The 15,483-nt window shown below is 48.2% G+C and overlaps 1 protein-coding gene across 1 annotated transcript in view; it reads left to right on the forward strand.

Moving 5' to 3' along the window:
- Positions 1-14,075, forward strand: part of ST8SIA2 (ST8 alpha-N-acetyl-neuraminide alpha-2,8-sialyltransferase 2) — a 30,128-nt gene extending 16,053 nt beyond the window's left edge. Inside the window, exons 3-6 of the mRNA XM_071568401.1 lie at positions 640-768; positions 1,295-1,552; positions 3,754-4,047; positions 13,325-14,075. Coding sequence (XP_071424502.1) covers positions 640-768; positions 1,295-1,552; positions 3,754-4,047; positions 13,325-13,610 — 967 coding nt within the window. The 3' untranslated portion in view covers positions 13,611-14,075. The remainder of the gene's footprint in view (positions 1-639; positions 769-1,294; positions 1,553-3,753; positions 4,048-13,324) is intronic.
- Positions 14,076-15,483: the final 1,408 nt, after the last annotated feature.

Raw genomic sequence — 15,483 nt, forward strand, 5'->3', positions numbered from 1 at the left:
TGAGTGCTGAAATCCTCCTGTTCAATTCTAGCCAGGGAAAAAGTTTCTATCAAGCCAACCTGCCCTTGATTGGTACAGGATGCTCACAGTCTCACAAGCAACACCCAGCAGTTTAGCTGAATTAATTTCTCCTCTGGGTGAAGTAAGAGTTGCACCTCTCTGAAGAGGATTTTAGTGCTCTTCAGGAGCTGCACTGGCTCTGCTTTGGTATCCTCATGGGATGTCACAAGGCAACAGGGCAGCAGCCTTGGGCAGGAAATTCCTTAGTGAATTTTGGGGGCTCCTTGGAGTGTCTTGTCTGCAAGTGTCCATCTGCCAGCCTGTCTTTGCAGAGGCCATGTGTGGTTTTTTGTGCACACCTTTCTGCAACTCAGTGTGTAAGAGTGTTTTCTGTGTAGCTGTGCCTGACTGTCAGTCTGTTCGTGGAAGCGAGCGGGTGTTCGAGGATTTGTGTCTGTCTGCTTGAGTGTAGCAGAATACAAACAGGCTTTCAGTTCTTGTTTAGCTAATAACTACAATTTTGCTTTTCTGATGAAGTTTGAATTCCAGCAGCCAGAGCCCGAAGACAGTGATTAGAAGTGCCATAGGGATGCTAACAGATCCTGTCTCTCTCCCTCTCCCTGACTTTCTTTTCTCTAGAGCTGAAGTAGTAATAAATGACTCTTCGTCTCCAGCTGTTGTTGACAGAAGTAATGAAAGCATTAAGCACAACATTAAACCAGCCTCATCCAAATGGAGACACAACCAGACACTCTCTTTGAAGATCAGGTACTGGTAATTACCTATAGGACAAGAGACAGATTTGGTCCTCTCCAGTGCAAGCTGGCAAATTGCCTCTGTATATCATCTAAAGAAGTCAAGGAAGAAATAAAAAGACTTATCTCCTGCTGAGCTAGGCTTCATATCTGTAAGTGATCGCTTGGAAATGAATTCCCAGCTGAACCAGCTGGCCTGGCAACAACAAAACAAGGAGCACTTGAGCCCCTGTTTTTCAGGTCAAGTGGAATTAGTGTGTTTAGGCAATGGATCACAGAGAGGAGAAGGAGAGCCACTTCCCAAGGTAAACTCAGGGACCCCCCACTAATGGTGGCTGACCATGCCAGCCTGCCCCAAGAAGAGATGGGTGGTAAGGAGCAGGTGTTAAGGTGGAGATACCCATTTGTAAACTGTTGTGTATCAGTCAGATGGACTGTCCAGAGAGCAAGGGCAGGCAGGAGGCAAGAGCCCATCTTAAGTATGACCCAAGTTATCTCTGTACCTCACATGATGGGCCTGTTTTTTTCCTCATCCTCAGGAAACAGATCTTGAAGTTCCTGGATGCAGAGAAGGACATTTCGGTGCTGAAGGGGACACTGAAGCCAGGGGACATCATCCACTATGTCTTTGACAGGGACAGCACCATGAATGTCTCTCAGAACCTGTATGAGCTGCTGCCTCGCACCTCTCCCCTCAAGGGAAAACAGTTCCCTACCTGTGCCATCGTGGGCAATTCAGGGGTTCTGCTCAGCAGCGGCTGCGGCCCTGAGATTGACGCACACAGCTTTGTCATAAGGTAGGGGTCTGTGCCCTACAGTTCAGTGTGGCTTGGGGGGCTCCAGGGGTTTCAGAGCAGTGGAAGGGGCTGGAGTCCTGGTGGCCTGGGGCAGCACAGCCTTGGAGCCCCATGTGCACGTGTGGAGTTCACTGGTGCAAACATCCTGCTTCAAACTCTTCTGCCTATTTCCCAAGTGCTCCCCCAGTGTTCTTGCAAATGCGCCCCATGTCTTCTCATGGTGCACCATTAGTCCCCCTAGGGCACCATTCACCCCCAGCACTCCCAGTTCCTGGTGCTCCCTCCTCTTCTTCCCCTTGCTTGCTGTCTTGCAAACCTTTGTCCTGGACTCACAAGCTCAGTTGTTCCTCACATCACTTCTGTCCCTAAGCATAGGGTATGCCACATAATGCTGTGGCACTACACTGGCACTCCCCTGTGACTGTTCCATCCCCAGCACCAATATCCCCACAGGTGCACTGCGCCAGGGCTCTGCAGAACACTTCCTGAGCCCCACTGGGACACAGCAAAGTCACTACTGGAGGTGTTTGAAGTGGAGAGGAGGAGCTCCTGCCCTCCCATCCCCAACACCCCTGCACAGCTGTTAGCTGAGGGGCTGTAGGAGTCTACTGATGATTTATGTATGTGCAGACATTTGTTTTCTGGTGAGTCTATTATGAAGACAGCCCAATCCATCAGCAGCTCACAGAGGCGGTGCTGGTGTGATGTGGGAACGAGGATAATGTCATCTCTGCCCCTGCTCAAACCTGGCTGCTCCAGCCTGCCTGGCTGCTGGCAGCTCCAGCCTATCCACAAGGCATGGAGCATAATTGTTAAGTGTAACCCAAGTGAGCAAAGGGAAAAACTGCTTACTGCAGTTCTGGAAAAGTTTGGGGAGCTGCTTCACATCTGGCAGCAAAGTTGCAGAAGAGAAGCTTCTCTGGATGTAAGGATTGGGATTCTGAGCGAACTCTACCCAGCCATGTGCTAGTGCAGGTCTGGCATGGGCATGCTCTTCCCACTGAGCCATCAATGGAACCTGCATCATCCTGAGAAAGATGTTCCATCCAAGCAGCCTTTCCAGCAGGGTTGGCAGTCACCAGTGGTGGGGTCTGTGTCCAGGACACAGATCCAATGTTTATTTTCAGTAACTTTACTCCAGCAATGAGTGGATCAGCAAGGCCCTGCATGCCAGTAGCTGGATTTTCTCTTAACTGCTTCCTTAGTTTCCCCATCTGTAATGTAGGGAAAACAGTAATAATGGCTGATTATCAAGGCAGATGGTTAGGATGCAATTCCTGCTTGCTGGGTACTGTAACTTCACTGTCAAAACCCTCAGCAGAGTATGCAGTGTGCAAACAAATGAGTACCTTCAAGTTTTTACAATGCTGGCGGAACATCTACTTGCATCCTCCATCAGCAGGTTACCAGTGCCATTTGCTCTGTGCCGTATGCATGGCATGGACTTCACTTACTAGCCACAAATGCCCCCTTCAGGGAGCTGTAGGAAACCACTGTATAATGAGACAGTTTATCCTGTAGGCCTCCAGCCCTCATCCCTGTTGTGACAAAGGAGCTCATGGCATGTGGTCTGCAACCACATGCACAGAGAGGAAGCACCAATTAACACTACAGAAAGAGATATTTTTTGAAGGACACAGCCTCCAGACAGCCAGACCCTGTGGAGACCATGTCCTGACATCCCCCTCTGACTGGTGTCAGTGTCACCACTGGTGCCACTGGGTCTGCTGTTTGCAGAGACTCACTAGGAGGAGAAAAGGGACTTGGGATAATGTTACTCCAGCAGGGCTGGAATTAAGAGGCGAGTGCTTTTGTTGTGTGGGAAAGGCTGTTTCATTTCAAATCTGCTGTGGGAGAAAAGAGGGGAGGTTTGTTGCTGATGTTATTTTTGAACGGCACCAGAAAAGCTGCTGATCCATACAAACCACCCACCAGACACCACAGTTATGGCTGTTATTAGCATTGTCCCAGAGGGATATTCATCCACATACCAGGATGCTGAGGGATGGTGGCCTTATACTGAGATGGCTCATCATTACTAATTTATTGGAGAGGCTCATTCTCCCTTCTGTTTCTCCCAAAAGTGAGGGCAAATGGGCACATCTGTCTCTGGCCCTGGCTTTGGCATCACACACCCCTCATACCTGTCACTGCCCTCTCTCAGTCCATTTAAAAAGGCTGTTTGGTGTTTCCCCTCACAGGTGCAATCTGGCCCCTGTCCAGGAGTACTCACAGGACGTGGGCATGAAGACAGACCTGGTGACTATGAACCCCTCGGTCATCCAGCGGGCCTTCGAGGACCTGGTGAACGAGACTTGGAGGGAAAAGCTGCTGCAACGCTTGCACAGCCTCAATGGCAGCATCCTCTGGATCCCGGCATTCATGGCCAAGGGGGGCAAGGAGCGAGTGGAGTGGGTGAATGAGCTCATCCTGAAGCACCACATCAATGTCAGGACTGCCTACCCCTCGCTGCGCCTGCTGCACGCTGTCCGAGGGTGAGAGTGTCTCCGGTGTGCTCCGAGCCAGGGCATCCTGAGCTTCCTGAGCTGGAGAGTAATTGATGGGTTTGTGCTGGAGGAAAACAGTGCAAGTTGTTTCTTTCTGCAGACCATGAGGAGAACTCCATGGGTGGTGAATAGTCCCTAGATAAGAACTGGAGACCACTTTGTGAGCAGGGACTTCCCACTCTGTTCTTTGAGTGTGAGGGCTTTGGGCAGTATACCAAGCCTCAGTCTTCCAGTGCTTTCCTAGGGTTGTCACCATTACTCTCCAGCCTATGGACTTTTCTTGGAGAAACGTGTGCAATGAGCTAGCAATGAGATGTGTTACCTTGCGCTTGAGCAATATGCAAGTGTCACACAGGTCTTCAGATCTTGTGCCAGACTGGACATGAGGGGAGTGACATGGTCTCACCCTGCTGATAAGATAAATAGGGCCAGGTGGTTGACAATGGGCTTACTGGGAGGGAAGGAAGCTGTCTCTCTGCTCTCTCCTTGCATCTTCAGGAGAGACAGGTGTGGAGTACAGGAGACACAGGTGATGGAGATGGGGAGGTTATAAAAGAAAGCGATCCCTAAGGGTGAGGTTTTCATGTAAATGATTTGGGGATGGGTTGGCTCTTGTTTTCATGCCTTATTTCTTTAGGGAGAGTCATGATTCCTTAGGTGGTTAAGAGTCTAGGTAAGCAGTGTTTTTTGCGGGAGATAGCTTATGGCAGTAGTTGTCCTCTGATCCTGACTAGACCCTGTTAATCTCACAGGATGGGAATTTCCTTTTGTAGCTGGTGCTCCTCTTTTTAAGCCTCAGCATTAATATTTCTTGATTGATTTGAGCACTTCACCCCTCACACTCCTGAACCTGAGCTCTGCTGCTCAGGTGGTCTGTGCTGGGTGTTACCTGTCCCAGCTCAGGTTGAGTGTCTGTGCTGGGGTGGGCAGGAGACAGGTTTAGGGGTCATTTCCTGCAGGATCAAGCCTAAAGGGGTGCTCCAGGGCAGACTGGGCAGGCTGGGAGAAGCAGAGGCTCTCATGTTGGGCTGACTTGCAGGCAGCAATAATGAGCTGCCTGCAAGGGCTTGTGTTAGAGGCATCCCTGAGCCAGAGAGGTATCTTACAGAAAACACTGACTTTGAGGTAAAGAAAGGGAAGGAAATGATACCACAATTCACAGAAAGGGAAGGCAGAAAGGAAAAAAAAAAACCACAACCCAAATTCTGAGCTATTTCTAGCTGTAATTGACTTACTTTCATCTGTCAAAATAGAATTAAGCTCCTGTAATAAGCCCTTTAAATCAACAGGCTGCTAATCCTGTGCTGGCAACCATTCCCCAAGCCAGAAACTTCCCATAGGAAGCTTTTCAAAGGAATTGGCAAGGGTTGGGCATCACTTTCCCATGGGAGAGGAGGATGCCTCCACAAGCTCAGCTGCTGAAATGATCTTCCAATTCACGGCGCTTTCCTGGCCCTCCTGTGTCACAGCCCTGCAGTCCAACTGGCATGCTGGTTATCCCTGTGCTGGCTGGCATGCTGGTTATCCCTGTGCAGCTCCAACAGAGGTTGGAGCTGCCACCTGTGGCTGGCAGATCCTGCCTTGCTGGAGGAGATGCAGGGATTTTGGGAGAAACCCAGGGGTTCAACACTGCCTCTCAGTGCATGGAGCAATGTGCCCCTCTCCTCGTGGCTTAAAGTAGTGTCTTCCTTCTGCACATGTTGGTATAACCATGGGCTTTACTGGGGTCCTGTGCAAGGAACTTGGGTTTGGGCTTCTCAAAACACACTGGAGCTCAGAGGGCTGCAACCAGTCAGACCAGCAAGCAAGTGAAGTGAGTTGTTGGTGCCTAGGATAGATCTGGTACCAGCATGTGGTTGCATGATGCTGATGACAGGCTGTAAGGACCTGGTTGGAAATACAGTCAAGACCTCCATCCTGTCCCCTTGGGCTGGTCACCGTGCGGGGGGGCAATGGAGAAAGGTGAGTTGTGGCAGCATAGAGGCAGCGCTAATTCAATTAGAACCATAGAAACCAGTGATAATCCTTGTCAGGGATTGCCCTCTAAGCCAAAGGAGCTGCTGCCTGACCTGCCCTCCTGCTCCCACACTTATCAGTGAGAAAATAAGGATGCCTACTGATTAGCAATTAATATAATGAAAACTGCAGGGCCCTCAGAAAGCCAGAACTGATGGGAACACTTCAACACCTAAGCAGTGTGTTGTGGCCTGGCCAAGGAGCCTGCAGAGGGGTCACCATCACCAAGGGCTGGGCGGCAAAGGGCTGTGCAGCTCTAGGGGAAGGCCAGAGTCAGCATTAACCTTTTCCTTGGAGCAGCTTTATCAGGTTTAGACTTGGCTGGATCTAAGAGTGATTCAGGCAGTATTGAATGAACTGGGCACAGCTGAAGGAGGTGGCTGATGCTCTTGGTGCTATATAGGAAGTCTCTCAGGTACCAATATGGTTGTCTTTACCATCTACTCAGAGGAATTGACAGGGTGTTTTTGGAAGTAAAAGTGGTCTTTTCTCAGGTCAAACTGACCGGAATCACTAAGAATTTTCTTACTCCTGTGACTAATTTCTGTGATTATCCCTTGCTTTTGCTTATGAGGGATATGGTCTTCAGTAACTTTCTTTGTCTCTCATCTGTGGAACATACCAGTTTGTAGCATTACACTTTTCTTTGACAGATCTGAGATTTGTGAAACAAATACAATTTGTGGCACAAATACAATTTGTAGCAGAGAACTGACAATCCAGAAAGCCCCACAGCATGTCCCTCTGTGCTGCAGTGGGCTGCAGTTGCAGACATGTCCCATCTTCTCACGTGCTGGATAAAACTACCCTTTATAAGCTACCCTGAGTTGATTTGGAAATCACAAAGAAATGCTGGAAGTCTTTCAGCCAAGACACGTTTTAGAACAGCACTTTCTACAAAGGCTGACATCTCAGCCATCTTCAATTTGGCTACAAAAGCTTTGCCTTGTCTTCCTTCACTACCAGCGAAATACATTTGTGAGCCCTTGAATCCTCCTTGAGCCACAGTATTTATTGTCCTGCTCTGCTTTCCCTGAAACCAAAATGCAATTTGGTGGCAACTGAGCATTTTTCCTGTAATTTGCAGTGCATTTGGGGCATTTGTAGAGTGTGCATTGCTGAGATAAGTAAAAAGCATTTGGTTTTGTTGTCCTTAACAGCGTCATTTGAGACATCACCTTTCTACCTGTGAGGTTGCCTTAAATGTTTGCTGATAGCTTTTTGTGTTGTTGCTTCCACATAATCGGTGCAATAGGATGGAGGCTCCTCTTACTCAGTTCAACTCACCACCTTCATGCCAGGAGGGCATAGAGCCTTCAGTATTTCAATGGAGGAGCTCAGAAGGAAGCAGAGTCACACCTCTGGCTCAAGAGGGAAGCTGTGTGCTGGCAGGGAGCCAGCTCATGGGGATGGTGCCATGCATTTCAGGGTTTCGTGTCTCACTTTGCAGTGATTCTGTAAAATGTCTCCTGAGCAATTCATCCGGCGGGCGCCTGGCTGGGAAACAAGCAAGCCCCTTATAAGTCATGTGTTAGTGTCTCCAAGAAGCCTTGTAATAATCCCTATTGCCAAGCAGCTTTTGTTAGAGAAATAACATGAAATGCAGGAGGAGAGGGAAAATAATTGTGTCTGGAGGTTTGTCTGTCACTCCTTGCAGAGAATTCATGGGCACGTTTCACTTTGCCATGTCTAATCTGGTGTAGTGTTTCTCACTGTGTCCATCATGAGGTTCTCTTGGCAGTAACCAATTCTAATCCCATAAGGTTTTGTTAAGGGTTTCTTGAAAGAAAAAAAAATTAAAAATCAATAAACCTTCCAGCTCCTTGGCTTTTTCTCTCATTAGGTTTAACATCCAAATAGCTGTGACAGTTCATGTGTGCTCTTCAGGACAGTGATCACCTTGCTCAGCGTCTGTAGTGCCATTCTGCCCTGTCTCCTCAGAAGTACAGCCTGGCAGGGCATAAGGTGGATTCATCTTTGCCTTGGATGTCTGCTTGGGTCCTCATACCCAAAGACTGGTAAGCCTTCACTCAGTTTTCAGGGCAAGATGCATCTTTCCCCATCCAAGATTCTCACCCTCTGTCTTGAGATTGGTTCTGCTGTGTCCACCAGCATCGCCCACCTGCGGGTTTTCTAAACCAGCTACTTCATGCTTCTTCCTCTTAAAGTTTCATGCTTACAGGGGCTCCTCTGAAATAATTGCCCTAAGGTCTTGTGCCTTAAAGCCCTTCCTCTCTGGTCCCACAGACAGGTTAAGGGCAGCAGTCCTGTGCTTGAGTGAGGTAACAAGATGGCCAAAGGGTGCAGAGAGAGAAACCAGCCATTCACAAGTGTGTGACTGGGTGGGATGTGGGGGGAACTACAAATGCTCCATAAAGTCAGGTGTGGGTTAGGTCAGTGGATATCCTACAAATAAATCCTTACATGAGCAATTTTTCTTCTCACTTCTGTGCTTGAGAAATGTTGTACCTAAGCTGTGGTGTGTCTGCACTGGAATTCCCAGACCATTAATTTGTTCCATTTAATTGGGAAGAAGTTTTAGTCTTTTTTTTGTCAAAAGAAGAAATGTGACATAGATATGAAGGGAGAAATGAATAGGGTAATTCTCTTCCTAGTTACTTTCCTCCTTCTCTGTCTGTTTGCAAATGCAACTTTTGGGTGTTAAGTACCATGTGTGTTTGAAAAAGGCATAGCAGAGCTCAAGACCTGGAGAAGAGAGTCATTTATCTGTGATTCAGCATTGATTTGCTTGTACTACGTCACCAAAAGCAGAGCCAGGCCACACAGTAGGGATTCAGTCTGGACAAGGAGGCTGGGTTTGGTGTTTGGGCTTTGCCCAGACTGGGGATAAAGCCCAGTTCTGACTCCAGATCTGGCTTTTGGGGTCAGTGTTAGCATGACTCTAGATAAAGACGTGCCCATTCCTGCTTGTCCAGCTCACATCTCATCTCTGTACTTGGCTCTTGGCTATTTGGTGATGGTGACAGAGGAGACTGGATACCTGGAGGAAAAGGGCTGGGAGAGGCTGGATGTGGGAAATAGCAATTGCTCCCTGAGCTCCAGCACTTCATCTCTGTCCACTCAGCACGGGGATATGTGCTGTGCCCTGCCAGCACCAGCAGATCCTGTCCCCACCTGCACCAACATGAGTGCAGAGCACAGTTGGGGCACTCACTCTCATTATCTGTGTCTGGTTTTTCCTGAGTATTACTGGGAGCAGGATGTGTGTGGCAGACTGATAATACGCTTCTGCCAGTCAAGGACTAGCACCTCCACAACAGCTTGTGTTTATATCACACTTTTATGAATAAGCTGTTTTAAAAGGGTCTGAAATTGCATTATTTCAGCTATTCTGATTTGTATCACTAAATAATGCAGCTGATACTGCTGAAATTTGATTTCTTCATTGACCTGAGTCTTTTATTCATTTCATCAGGGCAATGGATTTTCTGTTCATTTTATCCTGCAGGTTAACCCTTACTTGAAGGTTACAAGTTATTTTAGGGGTTTTTCAGGCATGTCAGGAGGTGATGGGGGAGCACAGAGCAGGACCTTCACTAGTGGTCCTCAAATGCTGCCCATGTGGAGGAGTTTTACACCCAGTGTTTCAGCCGAAATCCAGGCTGGGCTCTGCTCCCCACAGTCAGTGATGCTGGGGGAGGATGAACACCAACAGTGAGGTGGTGTGCACATTGATGCAGGTGTGCAGTGGGGAGGCTGCCACCTTCCCTGTCTTGGGTGGCAGCTTTGGTTTCCTGGGAGCAGTTTCAGAGTGTGTTCTCCTGAAGGATTCCCGCTGGGCTTTAAGGTCCAAATACAGCAGTTGCTTTCCCTGTGTCTACTGAGCAGCCCCCTCACAGGAGATGTACACCAATGGTAAAACACCTGGCAGCAGTTTTGTTTAGGATACTTCTAACCTCCAATTAATTAGGAGATGAGAAGCAACCAGAACCACCTACCAGCTGCTCTTCTTAAAGCCTCTGTCCTTGGTCTTCATCAAGTCTTAGTTCAAGTAGGTGCTTGGGCTTGTGTCTAGGCTGCCTCCTTACAAAAGATGGCCTTGAAGATCTGATGGCATTTTCCATCTGTCACTATCATGATCCGAAACAAGAGCTGTCTCGGGCAATTTTTCCCTGCCAGCATCACCATTCCTGTTCATAACTGCATCCTGCTCAGGCTTCTGCCTGTCTCTGTAGCTGCTTCCACCCCTGAGGGTTTATTTACAGACACAGCACTAGCTTCTGAAGGAGGGCGATGCTACAAGAATGGCTGAGAATGGAGGAATTGGGTTTCAGGACTGCTCCTTGCTCTTCTCTTTTAATTGCTGTCTCTTTCCATAAAATGTTGCAGTTAATAGTTATGGTGATTGGTGTAGCCAATTCCAAAAATAATTACTGCCTGCTTCAAGATTATCTTTCCTCCTAATTAAAATCCTGGACCTCACACATTAAAGGTGTGCTGTTGACACAGCATCCCATGTGCGCCCAGACAACCTCATTTGGAGTTACAGAATTAATTAAGTTTTATTTCCATCCCCAGCTCTTCTCTCCTGCACCAAGAATGTTGCCACTATCGCAGTTGGACAGTGGTGAGAGAGAGGAGGGAGATCTTCTTGCATAGCTCCCACACCCCCATCACAAACCAGTCATTAAAAAGTATTTCCCAGACCTCACCAGAGAATATCCCACCTTCACTGTCCAGGAAACAAATTGCAGGTGCTGTGGCATGGCGTGTGTTATGGTTTGGGCATTATGTGTTATGTATGTCATCCGTGTGGCTGGGCTGGGACAGCCTGCAAGTCCATCACCCCCTCCCAAAGACGTGGCAAGAATTTATGATGCTGTAGGAGCAAGGTTTCAATTCTTCTCATTTTTGCAATACCCAGCCTGCAACAGGGGGAAATACAGACAAAAGAGACAGGTTTTAATTTTGGTTATAAATACCCTGAATTGTCAGTGTTCCCTACCCCAGTATTATCAAGTCAGTCACTAGTGCTGAGGTGGATATGCTGGGTTGGCTTTTGTAGGGCTGCTTTTTGATGGTGGTTGTACACACTTGTGGTCTTGGTAAGGTTTTTTGTGCGTGGTCTTTAGGGTGCTTCAGTGTTTGGCCTAGGTCATATTTGTCATTGTTAATATGCATGAAGCTGGTGGTCACATGAATGTCCTGTGCCCATGTGGAAGAGTCACTTCATCATACTGTCAGGGTCCTTATATGTTCATGGAATTTTTACAGCCTGTCAGCAAAACACAAAAGTTAATATTTTGAGCATGCAAAAGGTCACCTATATCTTTCTGTGCTCCAGCTGGTAAATTGATAAAAATTGATAAAAGAAGGGTTTTAAGGCTAAAGCAGCTTGAACAAACCCAGACAGCTGTCTTGCCCCAAAGCCAGCTGGTTAATATGGCTTGACAGTTCTTCCTAGTAGCTTCCCTGCTGCATGAGGATACCCTAATTCACAGTGTTAAGTGGTTGTGATAATCTCCCATTTCCCTCTGCAAGCAGGAGGTCTAATCTGCTTACCCATAAACTCCTCAAGGAGGCTGGTTTATGGCTACCTGTGGGAGCAGATTGCCTTGACACCACAGTGAGCTGTGCTGTGTCCCCACAGTGCAGCCCGTATGGCCAGGCAAGCCCAAGAAAAACTGATGCTGTGCTGCCGAGTTACTGGTTTTCCCCCAGTTTCTTGCTACTTTTTCGTGCTGGATGCCAAGATGAGTCAGGCAAGGACCTCCTTCCCAAACATTGTACTCATACTTTGCTAAAGCTGGAGGACCTTTGACATCTCTGGGTGTGGGACCCCAAAAAATTTTCTGTGCCCTTCCTGCACATGCCAAGGCAGTCACTTTCCTTGCAGAATTTGATTCACCAGAAAAGTCAATTTCTCTCTTATCTGGCCGAGAACAAGCACGCAGGTTTTGTGCCTTGGTTGCTAAATTTTAATGGCTTTTGTGAAAAGCTAATTTGCAGGATTAAGGCTCAGCTCTCCCAAGGGTTCCTGATGTCTGAGTATCAGACCCTCAGGAGCCCAGCGAAAAGTGCAAATGAGGAGAAAGATGCTTCCCAGGGCTCTGCTGTGACTGCAGGACCCGACTCAGCGTCCCAAATAGTTGGGTGAGAGCACAGAAATGCCACATGCTGTGCTCTGCTGCCTCGTGTCTTTTATCCAAGGTGCTGCCAGTCACTCATTTGAGCTCAGGCCCTTGAAAATTTCTGTTAATAATAACCCAAGGGCTCAAGCAGGCTGTGGCACAGTGGGATGAGCTGTCTGCACCATCCGTGCTTGCTCTGGGGCAGCGCCAGCATCAGACATGCTGGGGGAAGAGGGAGCGTGCCTGATGGGGACATCTTCTACCTCCCCAAATGTTGGGCTTTTTGATTTTGCTCCTCTGACAGTGTTTTTCTGCTGACCAAACCAGCTAAGTTGCCTGTGCAGTAAATACTGGGTGCTGGAAACATCTTCTTACAGGATGTTGATGCTGCTGCAGTAACTTTTATTGGCAGCCCGAAATACAACCACTGATACCGTTTCTGCTCCTCCATCAGTACATCCTTCCCCTGTTCTTTTTGCCGTTCCTCATAAAAACTAACATGCTTCCCAGCAGCAAGCACAGCTGACCTCCATATCTCACGTTATATATTGCAATATGCCATATTGTGTGTCTGATGGACTGATGCTGTAGAGTGTGGTGATGTGTCTTGATCCAGGATCACAGCAGCAGTCGCTGGGTGTAATGGGAACACAGCAGTGTGTTTTAGCTCTTTCAGCCTGGTGACCCTTTGTTCCAAGGCAAATGTTTTTACAGCCCTGTTGTGTTTACTGTCAAAGCCTTCATTCATCAGTGAAAATCATCAGTGTGTGTGTGACTGTCTGCTTCGAGGGGTTGCTGGAGTCTACTTGACATGTGGATGGTTTGGTCTGTGGTATTGATCTCCTGGGTTGATTGGAAGATAATTGTAGGCTGAAGTACCGAAGGCCACTGTTGCAAGCAATTTGTTTTTCATAAAGGATTGCCAAGGCAGGAGATGCTTCAGTGCCATGGCAACAATAGTGATGTAACCAGCAGACAGAGAGCAGGAGGATACAGTCCCTAGAGAGCCTTTTTCTTAGTATGGAGAACTCTCTGCTAGTCAGAAACCTCTCACCTTGAATCACCAATATATCTCAGTCAGAGGCTGGAGAGAGAAAACGTGCAAGACACGAGTGTGGTGTTCAGGGTGAATAACAGGTTTCACTCTCCCTTTGCAGGTATTGGCTGACCAACAAGGTGCACATCAAGCGACCCACCACCGGCCTCCTCATGTACACCTTGGCCACTCGCTTCTGCAACCAGATCTATCTCTACGGCTTCTGGCCTTTTCCCCTGGACCAGAACCAGAACCCAGTCAAGTACCACTACTACGATAGCCTGAAGTACGGCTACACCTCACAGGCCAGCCCACACACCATGCCCTTGGAGTTCAAAGCCTTAAAGACGCTGCACCAGCAAGGAGCCTTGAAGCTGACTGTGGGGGAGTGTGATGGGGCCACGTAGGGTGGGCCCCGGCCATGTTCCTGCACAGCCACGGGAGGAAGGGGAGGGGGCAGAAAAGACAAGTGGTGCCTGGTGGGGTTGGTTGTCTTTGTTAACGCGCAGGACAGTGACACAAATACATATACGTGGTACCTATATATATTGACCTGAGTATTATAACTGTTTGGTGTTCACCAAGGGAGGGGCAGGAGAGATGCAGGAGCATCTGATGTGACTGGCCTGTGCAAGACCCCTTGCTGTGGGCTTGCTGGGCTCGAAGGGCATTTGCCCTACATCCAAAAGGTGTGAAGGTGGCCTTGGTTTTTGAGGGTATGTTAGGTGATGGGTAAACGTAAGCCGTTTGTTGTGACTGGTCCGAGGTTGGTAGTTAGTTTGTTTGGCCAAGGATGCCGGTGCTGGCACTGCAGCAAGGCACATTCTTGGCCCCGTGCTCGTGGCGGGGAGGGGAAGGGGCAGGGAGTGGGGTGGGCAGGGAAGGTTTGTTGGTGGCTCTCACGGCCGAGGGACTGCCCACAGCACCGAGCGGGACCCATCTGCCCAGCAGAGATCAGTGCCTGGCAGTCATACACAGATCATCAAAGCATGGACGGCTGGGCAGAGCACAGCCTTCGGAGAGGTGAGGGAGAAGCCCCCAGGGCTGCAGCTGGATCTCCAGGAGGTGGCAGGGGACAGTGCTAAGCTGATCCCAGTGACATTCACATGGAGAGGTATGAGGGCCCCAGAGAATGGACAGGTCAGTGTTGAGACAGGCAGACAGCGAGAGGGATGCTGAACACATATTTCTCTTCCTTTTGTACTGATCAAGAAAGGAGCAGAGATGCTGGGACATGGCAGGAAGGAGGTTTGCTGCTGCGAACCAGCACCATTAGTATTAAGTGTCTCGCTGCTCCACAAAGACACTCAACATCTGTCAGGGCTCGTGAAAACCATAAGTACATCCAGCTCTTAATTCCCAGCTGGTACTGCTAAGCAGCCTGCCTTCTCTCCCCCTCCAAAAATAACTGCCAAAATATGGGTGATAGGCCTCGACCCAGCCAAGCAGGAAGACTGCAGGACTTCAAGGGACTTTGTCAAGTCTAAATAATTTATTTTCAGTTTCTCTGCAAAGAACCAGCAGACAGGCGCTAAATTACTGAAGTCCTGCTCTGTCTGTCCTTTCAAGCCCTAGTTACCTCTTACTCTCAACAGTTAAACAGGATGTTGGATGGATCTTGATGGGATGCTTGCCTAGTGATGAACATCATCAAAATGATATTTTCATTTTTTTTTTTCCTCAGAGACAATGTGAATATATAGAATTTTTTACAACCACATTTGCTTTTCTCTGATTTTTGGGGGGTTTGAACAAAGTGACCAGACTGATCTGATGAGCCTGTATAATTTTCTGCTGCTTTAGCCTATTCTGTTTGTCTCCTAATTAGCGCTCAATGCCAGAATGGAGGTGAGTCCAGGGTTCAGCAAAGGCTGTTTGGGTTTAATTTGTGGGAGAGTAAGCAACACTGCACAAGCAGACCTTGGGCACATGCTGCAAGTGCAGTCATGGCTGGGTATAATCACCCTTGGGCCTCCTCCTGCTTCTGTGGTTTTTAAGTTAAAAAGTGTACAGTTTGGGGCTGAAATACTTGACATTGTCTCTTTAAAAATTCACGTGCTTCAAGTGGTAAAAGGAAGAGCTCGCTTTCATGTTTTGGGCCATAGAAGCTACTGTACCCATAGGAGCCTCCAGCCTGCTAATTAGTGTCAGATGAAGATGCTTAAGATTAAGGTATAAGCAACATTATAGTGGATAAATGTGGGCTAATCTGCCACTGAGGAGATGTTTCTTTCCAACACCAGAAAATTATTTCTTTTATGTCTTCTTTTTTAAAACCTG

Source organism: Pithys albifrons, chromosome 13 (genome assembly GCF_047495875.1).
Source record: "Pithys albifrons albifrons isolate INPA30051 chromosome 13, PitAlb_v1, whole genome shotgun sequence".
NCBI classification, from domain to species: domain Eukaryota; kingdom Metazoa; phylum Chordata; class Aves; order Passeriformes; family Thamnophilidae; genus Pithys; species Pithys albifrons.